The sequence below is a fragment of the Littorina saxatilis genome, linkage group LG14 (assembly GCF_037325665.1).
Source record: "Littorina saxatilis isolate snail1 linkage group LG14, US_GU_Lsax_2.0, whole genome shotgun sequence".
Taxonomy (NCBI): Eukaryota; Metazoa; Mollusca; class Gastropoda; order Littorinimorpha; family Littorinidae; genus Littorina; species Littorina saxatilis.
The window spans coordinates 19,174,297-19,196,682 of NC_090258.1; the positions used below are offsets into that span (position 1 = coordinate 19,174,297).

The following is a 22,386-nucleotide window of genomic DNA, read 5'->3' on the forward strand; positions in this document are numbered from 1 at the left end:
TTTTATTTTTTTTTACAATTTTCAGATTTTTAATGACCAAAGTCGTTAATTAATTTTTAAGTAGAATGTAGGTCCGTGGTAGTATGTTCTTTTGTTGTTGTTTGGAGCGCTCAGATCAAAGCCTCGTTAAAAGGGTGTTAGAATGTCGCTTTTTTCTTTCAGGGTGCGTGTTCTGCCGTGTGTGTTTGTAAGATTGAGATGTGCTTACTTGTTTGACCAATGCGATGCGATATCAGTCTTGTTAGCTAACTTCTGATTGGTGGCCTTGACCCAACCCATTTCTATGTACATGATAGTGTTTGAGATTTTTGGCAGAACGGATTTGAGAACTGTTGTGTTAGAACTGTCCAGACTGACAGAACATGAGAGAAGACGAACTTGTTTTGTACTCTGTTTTCATAGACAGCATGATGTAGACTGCATTGTACTATCGGTGTGGCCTCGGTCCCGGTGTGACGTTTTCATCTTTCGCCGTGTTGATATTTCGCTTCTCGGCCTCGTTGATCTAGTATAAACTCTACACTGAACAAAAAAACACCCTTCGATAGTATTGATGAGCGACCTTGTGTACCTTACATTCATGGGGCCAAATTTGTCCAACCAATTTGTTTTATTTAAAGGCAGAGTAAGCCTCCCGTAAACCATCACAGATACGGTCAGGCTTTTACACACAGTACAAACACCCTTTCATTTAAACACTCACCAATTGAGAACATCCTAGGTGCCCTCCGTAAAGAGCGAACAATTTTCAAAGAATTTATTTTTGCGTGGTTTATCTTACCCCTGAGCCATCGTGAACCCGTGTGATCCAGTTTTCCCTTTTCACAATGCAGTCGTCATAGTTAGTCATTTGAATGCGACTCGACGTGAGCTTATCTACAATAACACGTTTTTTATGCACGAAACAACGGCTGTGGTTCACAAGAACTCTAACGATGGCTTTTGACTGTTGAGAGGTCGGAACGGCGATTTGCACTGATAACGAACCGTCGTCTGCCACGACCCTTGCGTGACCCTGCTTCCGGGCTTTTCTTTTTTTAAACTTTCACAACTTCGAATTGTTCTGATCTTGTCTTGATGAAAAACGAATTCTTTTATGATTAAAGAATGTTTGTGTAACAAGCTGTCAATTTATTATTTAGATTTTAAAAGTTAGGTCTAGCGCAAAAACGAGGCGCCATTGTTCTTCAGGGCCAAGTCCACGAAAATAAATTCTTGGAAAATGTCTCACGCTCGACAGAAAGCAGCCAGGATGTTCCCGTTCGGTGAGCGTTCAAATGGAAGTATGCTTGTACTGTATTTAGACGCTCGGGGAGCTCTGTGATGGTCTACGGGAGGCTTACTGTGCCTTTAACTTAGAAATTTGATTCATCCTAAAATGTTTTCCTTCTAACTCAAGGGACGTAACCACTCAGGACACGTTTTCGACGAATTCGATTTTGGGGGTGAAATCTATTAAATTTTACCACCAATTTTCTTCACATGCAAGAAACTGACATGCTTTTCGTCCATACATAATTTCACTTCTTAATTTTACCAGGAAACAACATTTCAGTCTTGAGTATATGTCAGTCGAGGGGGAAATATGTACACAGGCGAAAGATGAAATCGTGACACCGGCCTTCGGGCTGGGTTGGCGAGGAGAGGAACAGGAAGTAAAGGGAACTGTGAACCGACAATCATGGTTTTCCAGAGTTTAATTTTGCATCCAGTGATTCGTCGGTCTGTGCCAGTGAACTCCTGTCTATCCCACTCTACATCTGAGTAGGTATGGCGCCTACTCGACTTCCGGTAAGACCGCGAAAATGGTTGCGCGCGCATACGGAGGAGAGCGATCTTCTTTGAGCCTTTCAAGTGTTTTCACGGAACTGTGAAAGCGTCTATTACGAATGCAAGCCAATGTCGTGTGGCGTCCATACTCTAAAGAGACAGTCGGCAGCTCTGGAAAAGGTCCAAAGACTGAAGGGCCACAAGGTTGATTAAAGGGTTCAAGAATATCATGTCATATGTGAACAGATTGAAAGCACTGGATTTTCCAACTATAAAATCAAGGAGACTAAGAGGAGATTTGATACAAACACATACAATATTTCAGGGTATCGATGATATCGAAGTCGAAACATTTTTTTTAAAAGTGTACCTCCGATTCAACAAGGAATATCACTGATAAGATCTTTGTTGAGTTTAATCAGACAAAAATGAGAGAACAATGTGTTTTTTTTTCTAAAATAGAGGTGTACCTTTATGGAACTCACTCAGATGTTGTGAAACGTGCACCCAATACTGACACTTTCAAGAATTTTCTCAACAACGAAACAATTCTTCTTCTTCTTCTTCTTCTTCTTCTTCTTCGTTCATGGACTTAGACTCCCACGTTCACTTATGTTTTTAGCACGAGTGGATTTTTACGTGTATGACCGTATTTACCCCGCCATTCAGGCAGCATATACGCCGATTTCGGGGGAGGCATGCTGGGTATTTTCGTGTTTCTATAACCCCCCCGAACTCTGACATGGATTACAGGATCTTTTCCGTGCGTACTTGGTCGAAGGAGGTTAAGTCACTAGCAGGTCTGCACATAAGTTGACCTGGGAGATCGGAAAAATCTCCACTCTTAACCCACCAGGCGGCAGCGACCGGGATTCGAACTCACGACCTCCCGATTAGGAGGCCGACGCCTTACCACCACGCCACTGCATCCGTCGAAACAATTATTATTGAGTCATTGTATAAATACAGGGTGACCCAAAATGAGTGCAGCCCATAAAAGTACTCACAACTGCTACAAATGTGAATTGATTGAGTTTATTTTTAGCACACATCAACGTAAGATGATAACAATTAAGTTCTGAAAGTTGGAGTCATTTCGGTTGGGTGGTCCACATGTTAGCGACGTTGAAGGATATGCTCCAAAAGTGTCCACCGCGTTGAATGCGCCGTGCAAAATTGTCCACCACGCGCCCCTGGAATCCTCCTGATCTTTGTTGTTATTGCAGCTTTCAAGTCCATGATTGTCTGGTGGTTGTCCTCATAGACGTGGTCTTTCAAATAAACCCACAAAGAGAAATCGGGCGCATTCAGGAGTGTCTCCGTCAACGCGGTGGACATTTGGAGCATATCCTTCAACGTCGCTAACATGTGGACCACCCAACCGAAATGACTCCAACTTTCAGAACTTAATTGTTATCATCTTACGTTGATGTGTGTTAAAAATAAACTCAATCCATTCACATTTGTAGCAGTTGTGAGTACTTTTATGGGTTGCACTCATTTTGGGTCACCCTGTATATTACGATTAAAACTGAAAAACGATCTTGAGCATGTTAAACATGACAGACATGAAAAACTTCCATAAATGCGATCGGACTTTTAAAGCCGTGAGGCTTATGGGAAACTGTGACATTCCCCGTCCATATAACTACTACTCCTGCTACTACTAATACCATCAAAACCCGATGGAGTTATTTCCGAAAACCGTCTATTCCGGAAGCGGGTCCTCCTCCTCTTCTCAAACAGCTTCCGGTTACATTCTGCCTGTCTGCTATCGTCTTTCTCACCATGGTTAAAATCCCTATTATCATGAAAATACTACCTACCGCTACTGATTCAGTTATTGTACACAATTTGACACACACCTATAGTACCTCCCTCGAAACAATGTTCAACAACATGACCGCGCCCTGATTCGCTGACCAACCTCACTCAGTCTTGTTTGTCCTTCGCTTGGCCAAGGTTTGGCCGGTTTGACGACTGAACCGAAGGCCGCATTGCACTTCCGCTACTTAATTAGTATACCGCCCCCCCCCCCCCCCCTATTAATTGATTCTTGGCCAAGTAACCCTGACACACACACGCACTGACGCACACACACACACACAGGCGTGTGAAAAGCATAACTTGATATAGCCGGAGAGGGGAAGGGGAGGGGGGGGGGGGGGGGAGGATGTGACTTTAGTCAGTCGGGGTGCTCGATTGTGAAAGACCACATGATCATTGTGCAGATGTGGCCGTAGCGGCTAAAGAAGGCTTGGGTCCCAGAAGAAAAAAAGAAACAACGTTTTTAGCCTGCGTAATACAACAAACATAAAGACACTTGTAAGACCGTAACGCCGGAGTGTCCCCTGTCTTAGAACTTTGTCGAGGTTAGTGTTTTGATGTCAAACATACACTAGAAAGATCAAACATGCTCCTGAGATGATTGTGCCGAATTCAAAATAGGGTGTCTCGATCTAGGCTGTTCATCTGCTGAACATCATCATAGTCAAAGTATCATATATAGTCAAAGTATCAAAGTCTGTGCGCAAAAAGTTGCTTGCTGCAACAGCGTTCATCTCTTTGTCTTGTCAGTGTTCATTCCGTGTCACTGACCACTAAGAGCAAAAGCTGAGGCATCATTTCGGCAGTTTTTTTTATGACCCTCGTGTCCAATACGCTTCAGTTATCACACACACACACACACACACACACACACACGACAGAATCAGACACCAAGTCTAAGACACCACACACACGCACACACACACACACACACGGAGAGAGAACGCGGCTCTCTCACTCAGTGAAGAGTGAGAACAATTTCAGATCCTCAAATGGAACGTTCTTATTTAGACCGACTTTTTCTCAGGAAGTGGCTAAAGCTTACGTGTGTTTTGTTGTCCGTCGATACCGGGAACGCACTTTCTGCAAGTCTCCAGCGCCTGTGGCACACATTCCTTCGTGGCACCTGAACTTTGTCCAGGTGAGTAGATCTAACCAGTCTTTGAAATCTTCTAGCTTTGAACACTAAGGGATGAAAATAAGACTCAGAATTCAGTCGGAGAACGAATGATTTTGTTGTGCAAATATTTGTGATTTGCAATATTTTCTGCCATCAGTTTTTGCGAGGTGAAGAGCTTCGAGTTCGAGGTTATTTCATAATTATTTGCTCCCATTGAACTATAAAGTGAACGAATGCAGGTAATCTTGAACTTTAGTGTGTTAAATTCATAGCTCAGAATCCAGTGACATTCTCATTTCTTGACTTATTTTTGATACAAGTCCATGTAAGCAAGCCAAAGAACATTTGTCGTGAAATTAATTGACGGATTGAGCTCCAAACTTAAGCATAATTAATTAATTTGGTTGTTCAATCGACGAAAATGCACCGAAAATGGCGTACGTTGTCAACCATGGGACATCATTTACACAAAAGAGTTGTCTCCCTTGTTCTCTGTAAGCGAAATGCATTCGTACAGTTCATCGGAGTTCATTCCGTAACTTCAAAGGGATCTAAATTGACTTGTTATGATTACAAGTGCAGGTTGTACAAATTTGGAGACTTAAATGCCTCTGAATTCTGAGCTATGAATTTAACACGCTAAAGTTCAAGATTACCAGAATGCACTAATAGCAAAATGCTTAAGCTTTCCTGTTGTCCACGATAGAAAGTGTTTGACTTGACTTATGTTAACAGAAGTATGACTGCAGTGACATATTTAAGGACAGATTATCAAGATTTAAAATGTCACTGTCAGAGCTCTTGCGGCTGTACAAGTACCCCAACTTTTTTGTCACATGCTGGTTGTAATTTACTAGATTATTCATGCCCACAGCTCTAAAGACTTTAAAGATACAATTGCTGGTCTCCCATATACCCCCCCCACACACACACACACACCCCACCCCCTTCCAACACACACACCCATCCTTTTGTTCTTGTTCTTTGAAGCAAAGAATATCACGTGCAAGATGAAAATTATGCATATTGTTTTGATACATGTAATTTGATTGATTGTTGCAGAATACCTTGACTAAGAATAAACAGGGCAACGCAGTATAGTTACAAAGCCAATATGGCATCCTGGACATAGAGTTGAATAATTTCTGTCTGTTTAGGAAACAGCCGGAGACTTTAAAACAAAAAGTAAATCACTGAACGATCAAGTATAGGACAAAGACGAGAAGAAAAGTTGAAATCAAGAGGGAAGACAATTTTCACCAACAATTATGGCCATGAGACATACAAGAACATTGTCAGCTTCATCTGACATTCTTAGTGGGGAGACGGTCTCCTCTTTGCAGCGATGGATGTTTGGAAACATTTTCCGTTCTCAGCGCCAGCTTTTGCGTTTTGGTCTCTTCCTGGCTGCTTTCATACTCGTCACGTACCTCTTAAATCCCTTCGGATCCCCGGATGAAACCGCCTCTCATACAAAGCACCCCATAGTCAAACCACCTGCAGCTGTTGTGCGTAACGTTGCGAAGAAAGCTGTTGAGCAAAAAGCAGTCTCCGAGTATCATGCCACCTTCTTTGAAGAGATGGGGAAACGTTTCGCAGGAAAAGACAACAACATCAAGTTTGATTCCCAACACTTTGAGAACGAGCTACCAGACGTGAGCAAGTCTGATATTGTCAGTTTACAAGAACAGACCAAGTTGAACAAAATTGCAGAAATGGTGGAAGCAGCAGCACAAGAGGTGTCTAAATGTCACGAAGTTCCTGGAATGTCGATTGTGCTTGTGAAGGGGAAGAATTCTGCGAAAATACCCATTGGAATGGCACACATGGCTGCCAGGCAACCTGTTACCACGGACACCAAGTTTTTGCTGAATTCCATCAGTAAAACATTTCTCGGACAACTCCTAGCGGTCCTTATCAGTGAGAAGTCTAGCAAGTAAGTTCATCACTACTTGTATGCAAGTCAGACTGGATACAGTGGAACCGCTCTTTTAACACTTTCTACCCCACCTATGTTGACCAAGTTTTTTTTTTAGCCGAGACCAGCTGTGCTGCAGCAGGTCACTCAGAATTGTAGAAACTGTGTAGCAACTGTTATATCAACACGATGGAATGTAGGCGTTAGATCGACGTTACAGGAAGCGACTAAAGTGACTGTGTGTACGGATTTATCCGTACCAGGTCAGATAGAGCCATATGAGTTGGTACGGATATATATATATGTCGTGCCGAATTCACGTAATTGCCGACTTCGCGGAATCGGCAACATTTTTGCCCATTTCGCGTAATCGGCAAAACGCTGCCCATTACGCGAAATCGGCAGCGTTTTGCCGAAAACGCGGAAAGGCTTCTAAAATTTGCCCATTTTGCGAAATCGGCAGCCACTTTTTGGTTTTAAAGTTCTCAAATGCCTGGGATATCATCACACTTAGACAACTAGATACTCAAATGGATAGATATTGCAATAATCGATAAGTTATGGCAAGTTATTGCAGAAAGTGTAGTTTTCGTGCATTTCCGGAGTTATGCTCGACACAGACCAACATAGACCATAAAAAACATGGTAGGGAGGTAAAGCAATGTTAATGCAATGTTCTGGTGACACAAAAAGTAACAGACTGGCTGTCGCTTTTGCGAAATGGGCAAATTTTAGAAGCCTTTCCGCATTTTCGGCAAAACGCTGCCGATTTCACGTAATGGGCAGCGTTTTGCCGATTACGCGAAATGGGCAAAAATGTTGCCGATTCCGCGAATTCGGCAATTCCGTGAATTCGGCACGACATATATATATTATATATCCGTACCTGGGAGACAATGAGTTAAGGCCCCCCAATTTAAGACTCCCTCCTCTTCAAGACCCCATTTTCTCAGATTTTTGGAGGTCTTAAAAGGGGGGTTCCACTGTATAGTTAACTGTTTCCTAATCTTAATTGGTTTGCTTGATTACACCTTTTTGAAGATCCCCCTATATATTTAACACTTGCTCCTTTTTAATCAGATCTGATTTTCTCAGTGTTTTTGTTTAAGGCCAAAAAGAAAAATATGTCTGTTTCTGGTTACATCACCGAAAAAACTAGGGTCGGTCGGTGTGTTTTTTTTGTAAAAATTTTTTTGTGTTTTTTTTTTAACCCTTTTCTTACTTTCTTTATTTGGTGTTTAACGTCGTTTTCAACCACGAAGGTTATATCGCGACAGCCCTTTTCTTACGTTTTGTTAACGTCTTTTTAAGTTTTTTTGGTTTTTTTCTTTTAAACGCTTCCTTAATTTACTTACAATTATTTAGCACATGTTTTTGACCTAGATATATTGAAACTAAATAAAGTATACTTTTTTTTTTTTGTGTGCGAAAAGCGGGAAAAAAACTTTAGTGTCGGCGCTTAAAAATAGGGTCGGTCGGGTTACCGGAAACAGACATATTTTTCTTTTTGGCCTAAGGTCTTTTAAGGGATTCCCCTGCACATGCCTGATTGGTGCACAGAATTAGAAAATGATGCATGGATAGAACCTGATCCTATATATAAATTATAATTGATAATTTCATAAATGTATTGATGTGCTATTTTTCTGCTGTGTTGTTGCTTTTTACATTTAGTCAAGTTTTGACTAAATGTTTTAACATAGAGGGGGAATCGAGACTAGGGTCGTGGTGTATGTGTGTGTCTGTCTGTCTGTCTGTGCGTGTGTGTGTGTGTAGAGCGATTCAGACCAAACTACTGAACCGATCTTTATGAAATTTGACATGAGAGTTTCTGGGATTGATATCCCCGAACGTTTTTTTCTTTTTTTTGATACATGTCTTTGATGACGTCATATCCGGCTTTTCGTGAAAGTTGAGGCGGCACTGTCACGCTCTCATTTTTCAACCAAATTGGTTGAAATTTTGGTCAAGTAATCTTCGACGAAGCCCGGACTTTGGTATTGCATTTCAGCTTGGTGGCTTAAAAATTAATTAATGACTTTGGTCATTAAAAATCGGAAAATTGTAAAAATAAAAAAAAAATATATAAAACGATTCAAATTTACGTTCATCTTACTCTATCATTTTCTGATTCCAAAAACATATAAATATGTTATATTTGGATTAACAACAAGCTCTGAAAATTAAATATATAAAAATTATTATCAAAATTAAATTTTCCAAATCAATTTAAAAACACTCGCAGCAACTTAAAACTGTTGTTTGTTGATGAATCAAAAGAAAATCCTGAATCTGCGGAGGAAAGCGAAAAGAAAGTGCTAACAGTCTTGCATGAACAGCTAAAGTTGACACACATTACGCCAGATCTGATTGAGGCTGCACATCGAGTTGGCAAGAGACAGGCAGGAAGAAACCGGCCCATCATTGTGAAGTTTCTCTCCAGGAAAACCAAGCAAGAAGTAGTACGCAACCGACGCCTGCTGAAAGGTGCCAAGCCGAAAGTGGTGATTGTGGAGGACTTGACCAAGCCAAACTACACTCTGTACCGACAAGCCGCTGATCGTCCGGGAATACAGAGTGCCTGGACATCTGACGGCAAGATTTTCGCTAAAGATGACGACAACAGAATCCATCTTATCACAAAGCTGTCCGACCTAGAGCGCGTGCGTGTCGCCAGCCCAAAGTCTACCAACCCATCTACCTCTACCCCCTCCACCCGCTCCTCGCAACACTAGGTAATCTCGAACCAGAAGTCGACAAAATCTGCAGCCACGTGTAGTACACGATCTTTATAAACAAAGATGTCATGTGACTTCAACGTCACTACAGCCAATGGAATTGCGCGTGTTGTTGTCACTCGTTGTAGTGTGTAAATGGCGAACGTCGAACGCGGCATGGAACTGATAACATTCCAGCTTGTCTAATGGACATAAACTGGTCACGAGAGAGCGCTGAGTACTTACAGTATGTATATGTTTAGATGTGTGTGTATGGTGCGTGTTGTTTGTTGTCGTTGCAACCAGTCTGTGTGTCGTTTCCCCTGCTGTGTTGTGTCAGCCCCCCCCACTACTTCCCCCTTCCTGTCCCTTGAGTATGTAAGACGGTGGTCACAACAAAACTGTACCTGTTCATTCGGTGATTTATTCCTTGTTATGTCGGAATCATGCACACGATGTAAATGTTCACCTGCAGCACCACAAATCAACTCGAATGCAGTGCTTGTTTCTATGTATGCATTGGAAGTTACTCGAAGTTACTCGAAGTGTTGTTGTCCGTGTTGACAGTTTGGTATGTCAGGTGTGTTGTCGAATTTGTCCAGCATGCAAGCTGACATGTTTGTGTTTGATTTGCATCGAATGTACAGTCTTGTATGAAATGGAAATTAAATTTGAAGATGGCTATGTGTGAATTATTAAATATTGTTACTTTTAATGTAAATGGTTTAGGAGATTTTAGAAAGAAAAAAGATGTTTTTGATTTGTTGAGAAAAAGCAAGGGTAATGTATTTCTACTACAGGAAACGCACTGGACAATTGAACAAGAAAATATGATCAGATCACAATGGGGGTTTGAATGTATTGTGGCAGGAAATAGTACTGCAAGCAGAGGAGTTGCTGTGTTATTTAAAAATAACTTTGAATATAAACTTCATAATGTTGTGAGAGATCCAGAGGGGCGATATATTTTGATTGATATAGAAATGTTGAATAAACGATTTACTCTGGGGAATGTATATGGCCCAAGCACTGGTGACCACCCTGAGTTTTTTGAAAACCTGATGGATAATATTGTTTCATTTGATAATGACTGTATTGTGATTGGAGGGGACTGGAACATTGCAATTGATCCTAAGATTGATTCTAATCATCCTTCGAAAGTGTATAAAATGAGAAGTAGGAAAAAGATGTTAGATATGATGGAACAGTTGAATCTTGTAGATATTTATAGAAATCTGCACACCGGTTTAAGAAAATATACCTGGCGAAGATTTAGTGGTGTACAAAGAAGTAGACTGGATTATTTTTTAACATCTGAACAATTGGGATTAATTGTTAATGGTGTTGATATTATGCCCAGTTATAACTCGGATCATTCACCTGTATCTTTATGTTTTAATACTGACATTGTAAAAAGACACCGACCACTATGGAAGTTTAATAACTCACTATTAAAAGATATAACATTTGTTGGATTAGTTAAGCAAGTGATATTAGATTTGAAAATACAATATGCTGTACCTGTTTATGACAGAAATAATATACATTTGATTGAGGATGAAGATTTGGTGTTGATGATTAATGATCAATTATTTTTTGAAATGATTTTGCTGGAGATAAGAGGTAAATGTATATCCTACGCCTCACATAAAAAGAGAGAAAGTGATAGGAAAGAAAGAGAAATCCTTGCTGAGATTGTATGTTTGGAGAATCAGGTGAATGAAAGTAATGTACAGTTGTTAGAACAGAAGAAGCGAGATTTGTGTGAGGTGCGGCAGAAGCGAGTTGATGGTATTATTGTGAGATCACGTGCCAGGTGGATTTGTGATGGTGAGAAGAATACCAATTATTTTTGTAACCTGGAAAAAAGGAATTATGTGCAGAAAGCAATGTGTTTTGTACAGACTGAGAACGGGGTTATACATGATAGTGACCTTATATGTAATGAGGTCAAGTGTTTTTATGAAGAATTGTATTCCACAAGAGACACAAATTTGGTAAATGAATCGATTGATGAAAACTTAGAACACCCAGCACTCTCCAATGAAGAAAGAGATTGTTTGGAAGGGAAAATTACCATGCAAGAAATTATGGCAGTTATAAAACGGTTAAATAACGACAAAAGTCCTGGTTCAGATGGGTATTCAGCTGAGTTTTTTAAGTTCTTTTTTAAAGATCTCTGTTCCTTTCTCTTGAGATCCCTGAATTGTAGCTTTGAAAAGGGAGAGATGTCTATCACCCAGAGACAGGGAGTTATTACCTGTATACCAAAGGATGGAAAGGATAAAAGTTTTTTGAAAAATTGGCGACCCATTACACTGTTGAATGTAGTTTATAAGATTGCTTCATCCTGTATTGCTGAACGGTTAAAGTCTGTGTTACCAAACTTGATCCATGAAGATCAGACAGGCTTTATTAAAGGAAGGTACATTGGCCAAAACATAAGGTTATTATATGATACTCTATTTTATGTGAATAAGCATAACATACGTGGCCTCTTGATGTGCATTGACTTTGAAAAAGCTTTCGACAGCGTTTCTTGGTCCTTCATTGATAAATGTTTGTGCAAATTCAACTTCGGTGATGACATTAAAAGATGGATTTTCACTTTTTATAATAATATTAGATCATGTGTTTCTGTGAATGGTAAATATTCCAGTTGGTTTGATGTACAAAGAGGTACCAGACAAGGAGATTGTCACCTTATTTATATCTAATATGTGCCGAATTTCTGTCCATTATGATCCGCCAGAGTACAGAGATAAAAGGTATAAAGGTGGCAGATGATGAAATATTAATATCCCAGTTTGCAGATGACACCGCCCTGTTTCTGGATGGTTCAAAACAATCATTTTGTGCATGTATGAACGTTTTGAAGCAATTTGCCTCGATATCCGGTCTGAAAATGAACTATGAGAAAACTACGGCAGTCTGGATAGGCTCACATGCAAATTGTAATATTAAATTTATGCCGGAACTTATGCTCAGTTGGAACCCTGTAACATTTAAAGTTCTTGGCATTGTTTTTTCAGTCAACTTAGATGACATTATACCCCTTAATTATGAACATAAATTGGTAGAAATTGAGAATTTGTTCAGGTCCTGGTCCAGAAGAAATTTAACACCCTTTGGAAAAATAACAGTTATTAAGAGTTTGGCGCTGTCTAAGTTAACTCATCTGTTTATGAGTTTACCTGACCCTGATGATAAGTTTTTGTTTGATTTGAATAGGTTATTTTTTTCATTTCTATGGAATGGTAAGAAAGATAGAATAAAGAGAACAACAACATATCAGTCGTTTGAAGAGGGGGGGCTTAAAATGGTGGATTTGAAATGCTTTTTGTCAGCTCTGAAGATATCATGGTTACAGCGAGTCCTTTGTAGTGAAGGAAAAGTAACTAAACTTCTGAAAGCTCTGTGTCCACTTGTACATAACATTCACAAAAGAGGAGGTGAGTTTGGAAACATATTGATGCAAAGAGTTCAGAATCCTTTCTGGAGAGATGTTTTCAAACATTATAAACATTTTGCATGCAAATGTGTCCCCATCTCCTTGAGTGATTTTGCTTCAGAGCGTCTGTATTATAATGTACATATTTGCATAGATAAAAAGGTTATTTTTAACAGGAATTGGATGGAAAACGGCATTATTACAGTCGGTCACTTGATGAGAGCCGATGGGTTTTTGTCATATAACGATTTTAAATTGAAACATCCAAATTTACAACTGAATTTTGTCTTTTTCGAGGGCGTTATGCGCTCAGTTAAGAATTTTCATAAAAGACTAAAGTTAGATGCAGTTTTAAACAATGTTTTTCATATTGGTGATGATGTTGTATGGAAACAAATAGCTAAAGGTGGAGTAAAACATATATATACCCATCTTGTGAAAAATGATGGCAATCTACAGTGCATGGAAAAATGGGCTAATTTATTGAATTTTGATGTAAATGTTGGAAAGGTATTTCTGACAATAAGGCGAACTACACAAGACACATACCTAAGGTGGTTCCAATATAGAATACTGCATAGAATTTTTCCCACTCAACGCCTGTTATTTTTGATGAAAATTTCTGACACATCACTATGTAGCTTTTGTACACAGGAAGAGGAAACCTTAGAACATTTGTTTTGGGAGTGCACAAGAGTTAAGCTTTTCTGGTCTGATTTCACAGAATGGTTATGTCAAAATTTCACACATTGCAGTAATTTGAATTTGTCAAAAGAGCTAGTCATTTTAGGGTATTTAGACAACTTTCATACGGATGCTGTTTTTGATTTGTTTATTCTCCTTGCCAAACAAAGTATATTTGGAGCCAAATTAAATAAGACAGTCCCAACACTAAATGTTTTTGTGAAAATTGCTAAACAAAGGTTTTTGATCGAAAAGTATAATGCTAGTGTAAATAATTATTATGGTAAATTTGAAAAAGAGTGGTGTTTATATAGACACTTTTTTCATTGATGCTATAGGATAATTGTATTGATTGATTTCGTATGAACATTTTTGAATGTGATACCCCCTGACCCATTTACTCATAACAGGTTATACAATACTCTTATGCCGATAATTAAACCCCATGTATACTTGGAGGCTAAATTGTGACCACCGCCCCCACCTACCCCCCTCCCCTCCCCCAACCTCAGTTACAACCCCCCCCCTCCCCCCTCACAACCTCGTTCCCCCCCCCCCCCTTCCATATCCCCTGTCTCTTCAACATCCCACCCTACTGTCTATGTCTGCGTCTTGTCTAGGTATGTACGTGTGTATGCGCTTTGTTGACAAACTCGGTGTATGGTGTATGCTATTCTATGTTTATGTGTATATAAAGGAAATAAAATGTTAAAAAAAAAAAAAAAATAAAAAAAAAAAATAAATAAAAACACTTTCATCTTATTCCTTGTCGGTTCCTGATTCCAAAAACATATAGATATGATATGTTTGGATTAAAAACACGCTCAGAAAGTTAAAACGAAGAGAGGTACAGAAAAGCGTGCTATCCTTCTCAGCGCAACTACTAGTACCCCGCTCTTCTTGTCAATTTCACTGCCTTTGCCATGAGCGGTGGACTGACGATGCTACGAGTATACGGTCTTGCTGAAAAATTGCATTGCGTTCCGTTTCATTCTGTGAGTTCTACAGCTACTTGACTAAATGTTGTATTTTCGCCTTATGCGACTTGTTACATTTAGTCAAGTTTTGACTAAATGTTTTAACATAGAGGGGGAATCGAGACTAGGGTCGTGGTGTATGTGTGTGTCTGTCTGTCTGTCTGTGCGTGTGTGTGTGTGTAGAGCGATTCAGACCAAACTACTGAACCGATCTGTATGAAATTTGACATGTGAGTTCCTGGGAATGATATCCCCGGACGTTTTTTTCATTTTTTTGATAAATACTTTTGATGACGTCATATCCGGCTTTTTGTAAAAGTTGAGGCGGCACTGTCACACCCTCATTTTTCAATCAAATTGATTGACATTTTTGTAAAGCAATCTTCGACGAAGGCCGGACTTCGGTATTGCATTTCAGCTTGGTGGCTTAAAAATGAATTAATGACTTTGGTCATTAAAAATCTGAACATTGTAATAACATTTTTTTTATATAAAACGATCCAAATTTATGTTCATCTTAATGTTTCTACATCATTTCCTGATTCCAAAAACATATAAATTAATATGTTATATTTGGATTAAAAACTAGCTCTGAAAATTAAAAATATGAAAATTATGATCAAAATAAAATTTCCGAAATCGATTTAAAAACAATTTCATCTTATTCCTTGTCGGTTCCTGATTCCAAAAACATATAGATATGATATGTTTGGATTAAAAACATGCTCAGAAAGTTAAAACGAAGAGAAGTACAGAAAAGCGTGCTATGCAGCACAGTGAAACCACTACCGCACTGAACAGGCTTGTCAGTTTCACTCCGTTTTGCACAAGCGGCGGACTACGGTCATTGTGAAAAAATGAAGTGCGTTCAGTTTCATTCTGTGAGTTCCACAGCTTGACTAAATGTAGTAATTTCGCCTTACGCGACTTGTTACTTCTAGAGTAGAAGCAGGTCTCTAAGTTTTATATCTGTTTTGGGTGTGTGTGTGTGTGTGTGTGTGTGTGTGTGTGTGTGTGTGTGTGTGTGTGTGTGTGTGTGTGTGTGTGTGTGTGTGTGTGTTAAAGAGAGAAAAGGGGGAAAGAGAGACAGACAAGAACTTGTAACATGTATATATTTTGTTTGACTGTACAATGTATCTGTATACATGCTTTAATTCACCAGGTATTAAATGTTTGGGGCTCACTGAATCTCTTCATGCTTTGAGGTTGATTGGGATTCTGCATGGTCTTCCTGAAGAACTTCAAATTTACTCATGTCAGTGTTGAAAGTAACTTTTTTTATTTTTTTTATTTGTGTGTGTGTGTTTTTGTTGTTGTTCCATAAATATGTTTTATAATGAGTATTCTTAAGGAACACATCACTGTAAACCTTCTTTTAAATCAATGCCTGTGTTGCACTTGCAGCGTCACTTTGGACACACGAGTGGCAGACATCTTGGGCCCCGACCTTCAGCTGGCAACAGAAGAGCTGACAAGGGAGGTGACTCTGCGAGACCTGCTGTCCCATCGCTCAGGCCTGTCCAGCGGAAACCTGGCTGTCCGCACAACTTACCCAGACGCCTGGACAAGAGCGGATGTGGTTAGGTGAGCCCATGATAGACACTCAAATATTCTATTGACATTTTCTAAATCGGGATTTCTTTGCAATACAAATCCTCACTCCTCAGAAACTGGTCATTAAGACTGTATCACCTGACAACGGATTTAAATCTAAATACGGTGATAATGTTTTGTTTGTGTAGAAGCAGCGGGTCAAACAAAAAGTTGGTCCAGCTGTTGATTTGATTTCCAGTATTAAGACTAAGAGATTAATGTACTACTGTAGTAAAATTCCAGAAATTAGAATTTGATGTGATTTCAGGCGGTTCAGTTACTTCTTGTTCCAAATTGTGCTGTTCATATGACAGATTTACAATCGACTTTCAACGAACTTTCGTAAAAACGTTTCGAAAGTAAGCTGGTTGAAAATCGCTCCCCATGTGAACAGCGCAACGGTCATTCTAATTTCTTCAGCCAACAGTTGAAGAATTGTCCAACCTAGCCCTGAGATATATGAAAAAGATGATGGGCATGCACTCATAGCCTCAAACCATAGAGATTGTCAGGGTAAACCATTTGCGAGAGCTAGCGGAGAGAGTTACAGCCAAAGTAGAGAATTTTGGAGTCGCTGCTAAAACAGGACTAAGTCGTGGAGATTATTTGACAGGGCAGACTTTCAGCCAGCTCAATCCCAGCAATTCCTGAGCAACTTCCAACCAGGTAAAAATGATGGAAAGTGGGTTGTAAGTTGTCCATGTGAACATCTCTTTACCCCAAGTGTGTCTATGTATATGTGGCCATTTCCGATTCGAGAAACGTGGGGTCAAAGTTGGAGCAAAATGTAAGCAAATTATTTTACTGTGCTCACCGACTCCAACTTCAAGCAGAATTTCTCAATGTTCAAGAAAGTATCAATGCTAGCACTAAAACAGATGAAAAGTAATGTAAAACAGTCTTGGGATGCACATGAATAAACTTTGACCACAGCCACTGTTTTCGCAGAAATGGCCACATTAGTTATATACTCACTGTTTCAGAAACCTCAAATACCTCCCACCTTCTGTGCCATTCCGCAAAGGCTTCCTCTACAGTAATCTGGGCGCAGTGTTGCTCACTCACGTTGTGGAGAAAATTGGAGGTGCACCATGGGAAAAACTGATCGTCGACAAACTTCTTGCGCCTCTGGGCATGCTCAGCTCAAAGCCGATGACGAAAGTTTCGCAGCTTGAGGCAAAAAATGTGAGCAGACTCTACGTGCCCGTCGAAGGATCTGTGACGCTAGCTGATACTAGAATTTTCAAGTAAGTTTCACTGAATATGTTCTTGTTTTTTGTGTGTGTGCTGTTGTTGTTGTTTTCCCCATTGCAGGTCTTAGTGGTTGGGTGTCAAATGTCAGGAGGAACGGGTACTTCTGTGTGTGTGGTTCTGGTGGTAGGGGTACACGTGTGTGTGTGTGTGTGTGTGTGTGTGTGTGTGTGTGTGTGTGTGGTTCTGGTGGTAGGGGTACACGTGTGTGTGTGTGTGTGTGTAAGTGTGTGTGTAAGTGTGTGTGTGTGTGTGTCTGGTGGTTGGGTAGGGGTACACGTGTGTGTGTAAGTGTGTGTGTGTTTATGTATGTGTGTGTGTAAGTGTGTGTAAGTGTGTGTGTGTGTGTGTAAGTGTGTGTGTGTGTATGCGTGTGTTTGTCCCTCTTTTTCTGTTAACATTTCTGCTGAGACTGAGAGCATTGTCAATAACATTCTACCTCCTTTCAGATTATTAAAATTATCAAAAAGATGTAACTTTGTATTCTAGAATATGATCTCTTCTTTTCTACATTCAACAGTTACTTTGTCTTGATCGTAGTTGACTTGATGTATTGTCTTGAAGTAGTTCTGAGAATCCACTTTTAAAATACAGGTTAGAGGTACTGTGTTTGGTAAAGGGGAGGGAATCATTTCTGTGCTCCCGTTACATTAAATAATCTTATAGTCTGGGTTTTTTCAGTCAGGGGCCCCTATCTCCAGTCGCTCTCTTGACCACAACTGCATCGGATGTGACCAAGTGGCTCCAGTTTAACCTTGCCAAAGGTCAACTCCCGGACGGTCGGCAGCTTATCAGCCGAGGCCTGTGGTCAGCCATGTGGACGAAGCACACTGACCTGTCGGCAATGTTCCTGGCTGGAATCGACAAGTCTGGCAACCAGTGGCCGGTCAAAGATCGCAGCGAGGGATATGGCCTGTTTTGGTTCATCAACAAGTATAGAGGTAATTAATAATAAGAATAAGAATAAAAATAATGATAATGATGATAATAATAATAATGACTGTATTTATATGGCGCAAATCCTAACACAGTTCTAAGCACCTAATACAAAATAAACATAAAAAAATGAACAAATTCACAGTCATTTACATGATGAACATTTAAATATCCAAAAAATGTTTTGCATACAGCAGTCCCTCTCATGAACGGACACCCTTGGGCCATAGCAAACCTGTCCGTACATTGCAGGTGGCCGGTCACGGGAGGGGTGACCACACCACCCCCTCCCCCATACACTCACATAGACACACACAACATGTTTGAGTCTATGCTAACCACTTCTTGTGGCTACTAAACGATAACATCCAACTCCTAATATTTTGTTAAACGTTCTGCAAAAGATCATTTGTATGAATGGTGTTGACAAGAAGAGATAAAATAAATCCTCAGGGCAGTGAACGCACTCACCATGCACTGACATCATACAAAAGCAGCCACACAAACACAGCACAGAGGCAGGTGTGCAGATGCTTTGTGAGAATAAGCGTTGAAAACCAGTTTGAATAAAAACCAGCAGATAGAGCCGCATGTCATAATCATTCTTCTTGTCTGGCTTTATTGACTGCATGCCGATCTTGTGGCAGTGACTTTTCACTCTTCAGTCGGAAATACACTGTACAGACACCCCTCTCACTCTCCCTCACTGACTACCCTAAGCCCTGACAACTGATTCTTGGAAATTGTTTGGAAGAGTACACCTCTCTATTTCTCTCCAATGCTCTTCCTGCTGACATGCAGTGACACCGGACACCCCACTGAGTTTAGCCAGCTACCCCTCCCCCCCCCCTCTCTCTCTCCCTCCCCCCAGCCATGTACTGTTTGGTGCTGTGGCCAGAGAGGTGTCACCGGCTAATTGAGGCCAGCTGCACTGTTCACTCAGAGCAAAACCAGCTGACTGTGTCTAACTTTTGACAAAGCAACACAACTGAAGGGTTCACAGATTAGGTAACCGACTCACTGGTCAAGGCTGCTGAGAAACAAGAGTATCTTAATTGTCAATGAAAGAGGTTACACACAGACACGCGATGCTGAGAACGGTGGCCGATTTTTCACTCTTTTTCTCGGAGGGCCTTCATCGACTGTGGCTTCTGTTGCTTACGTCCAACAGACAAGAATAAAGAGCATAGTGCAGTTTCATGTTGGCATCTTCGCATTTGAAAGCAAGAAAGTGCGTGTACTCCACTCCTGACCCAAATTAACCCCCTCCTGATGGGTACACGTGCACCCAAGTTAACAGAGACTGTCATCGCGCCTTTGCGGCTGTGACCTTTGTACCAAGAGCCGGACTGCTCTGTTATCGATTTTGGTGTGGTGAAAATTTGACGATGGTCTGTCCGTACATTGCAGGTATGACCGGCTGTTGGGACCGAAAATTAGTGTCCGTGTCCACGTTTTGCAGGTGTCCGTTTAAGGGGGGGGGGCAAATATAGAAGGAAAACACTCCGTACCGAGCAAATGTGTCCGTACATGTCAGCGGGTGGCCGCTCACTCCGGGGGCCGTACATTGCAGGGACTGCTGTATATGCATTCACACAAAAAAAGGTGGGGGGGGTGTTTGTAGGAAGGAGGTGGAGACAGGTGAGTAAAAGGGTGGTAGATAGGTTGGTTGGGGGTGCATGTGTGTGCTTTTGAAAAGAAACCAATGGAAAAACAGAAACAATAAGAAATAATTTTTAAAAAAACAAAGTCAGAGACCCTTAAAAACGTTATATTTATAACATATGTATTTACTCCCATTTTAGCCAATGAGAAGAAGAAGAAGAAGACTCCCATTTTAAATCTCCCTCTTTTTATAGACCATATTTTGTCAAGTTAGTTTTGATCCTAAAATAGTGGTTCAACTCTATTAATTAATTTTGCACGCCTTATACAATTATTTCCTCCACTCTTTTCCAGGTCTGAAGAACTTCTGGCATGGTGGGGGACTCTACACCCATCACACCCTGGCCTGGCACTTCCCGGAGAAAGACGTCGCTCTCTACGCTGTCATCAACGGCTACTCTGGGGACAGTAAACCTTTCGCCATCGTGGAGTCGCTGGCCTACTACGCCGCTGACCTCTTGCTAGGCTACCAGCCCTGGCTGGACGAGAAATCCATCTGCTTTTACCCCAAACCATGGGTGTCTGACCAATCGAAGAACCAAACAGAAACCGACAAGGATGGAACAGAGGATGGGAAGAAAGAAGCACAAGCCAGTGGTAGCAAGGGAGGCGATCTGCAAGGTGGCATCAAAGAGAGAGTGGATGGAGAGTTCGCTAATGCTGATGTTTCCCATGATGCAAAGAAGCAGGAGGGACTGCAAGGAGTCGACTTGGGTCACCGCAAAGGAAATATTTTTGCAAGTTTGATGAACGTTGATGAAAAGGCTGCTGATTCTCAATCCAGTTCTCTGAAGTTGGCGAGGGTAGCGGGTTTGGATCACCAGCAACGTGCTGAAAAGAGGGATCAAGCGTATCAGAGAAACCAAGGGTCTAGCTTCTTCTCTGCTCTTACGTCCAATCTATCTGATAGCGCACAGGATTCAGCAAAACTGGCCGCCCCAAAGTTTTCAGTAGGACTATACGAAGGGCTCTATCGTTGCCCCTTGTTTGGAGAGTTTTCAGTTTTTGTTAGCCCTCTGTCTGGTAGTCTTGAATGCCACATGAACGTTCTCACCGGAATTCTGCACCCATTGGAAGGACACACCTTTGGCGTAGAGCTGACCAAAAGCTTGCGGCATTTGAGCAAGCCGTCGCAAAATTTGCCAGCTCGCAATAACTTTCATGTCAGCTTTGTGGCTTCTGATTCAGGGGAGATAACTGCTGTTGACGTACACAGTAGTTGGTCTGTGGAGGTACCCATAAGGTTTCAGAAAATGAGATAGCAATAGTGTATTTTAGTCCTGTTTTTCAAATGATCTCATGCTGTAAAAAAAAATTCTCTTTTTCATTCTTTGAACAGGGAGAGGGGGGGGGGGGGGGGGGGCTTGGGAGTATTGTGAGAGTCACAAGCCTTGCACTGCAATCTTTGGTCTGCATGAAGTAATAGAGGATTTATTGCCTGAGGATACTTTTTATATATTTGTGGGGGAAGGGGTGACAAGACTATATGTGTCATTATATTTGATCTGCTCTTTTCATCTTTAGATCATAATTTTTTCAATGGATTTGTAAAAGACGTTATGTGTGCCAGAAAAGCAGAGACAGAAAGGGTGAGAGAAAGAAAAGTAATTACTTCCCTTTTATGTTAAAAACAAATTTACTTTTCATGTCTAGTTTTCACAGAGGAATAAGAGAAATGCTTGGAGAGTGAGGACCCCCCCCCCCCCCCCCCCCCCATTTATGAGTGTGTATTACTTTTAGTCTGTATGCCTGTGCCCTTGACATCATCCAACCACTTCTCTCCCCTTTCATTCATTTCCGTTCCTAGAGTTCCTTCCCCTTTTTGCGTGTTTCCCCTCCATTTTCTTTCAAACCCTGTTCGTTCCGTGTTGCGTCTGCTTTTTGTTGTCTTTTGTGTTCTTTTCCTGATGAAGCTTCCAGAAGCGAAAATTCGTAATCGTCTTGTGTCGTCTTTGTATCGGTGAGTACAGTAATCCTTTGTTTTTTAACCTCGCTCTTGCCAAGCCATTTCACGCGGCGGGAGTGTTTCCACAGAGCTACCCCACCCCTTTACTTCTCTTCTTTTGTCTTATTTCTGCCTTACCAGTCCTTTCACCTATATTTCCTTCCAAGAAAACTCTCCCTACTATTCCCTGCAGTTTTCCAATTCTTTTCTTGTTGTCTTATTTCTACCTGACTGGATCCATCACCTTTATTTCACTTACCAAAAGTCTTCTTTTCCACATCCTTATTTCTCTGCCCCCCGCATGTCGTAAGAGGCGACTAACGGATTCTGTTTCTCCTTTTACCCTTGTTGAGTGGTTCTTGTATAGAATATAGTCTATGTTTGTAAAGATTTTAGTCAAGCAGTATGTAAGAAATGTTTAGTCCTTTGTACTGGAAACTTGCATTCTCCCAGTAAGGTCATATATTGTACTACGTTGCAAGCCCCTGGAGCAATGTTTTGATTAGTGCTTTTGTGAACAAGAAACACTTAA

At 40.8% G+C, this 22,386-nt stretch overlaps 1 protein-coding gene across 1 annotated transcript; it reads left to right on the forward strand.

The window, feature by feature from the left end:
• The first annotated feature begins 4,643 nt into the window (after positions 1 to 4,643).
• Positions 4,644 to 21,263, forward strand: LOC138947294 (uncharacterized). Its single transcript, XM_070318743.1, has 6 exons — positions 4,644 to 4,738; positions 5,780 to 6,653; positions 15,869 to 16,048; positions 17,041 to 17,304; positions 17,990 to 18,249; positions 20,204 to 21,263. Exons 2-6 carry the CDS (start codon positions 5,986 to 5,988, stop codon positions 21,169 to 21,171), a joined length of 2,340 nt encoding a protein of 779 aa, XP_070174844.1. The 5' UTR covers positions 4,644 to 4,738; positions 5,780 to 5,985; the 3' UTR covers positions 21,172 to 21,263.
• Positions 21,264 to 22,386: the final 1,123 nt, after the last annotated feature.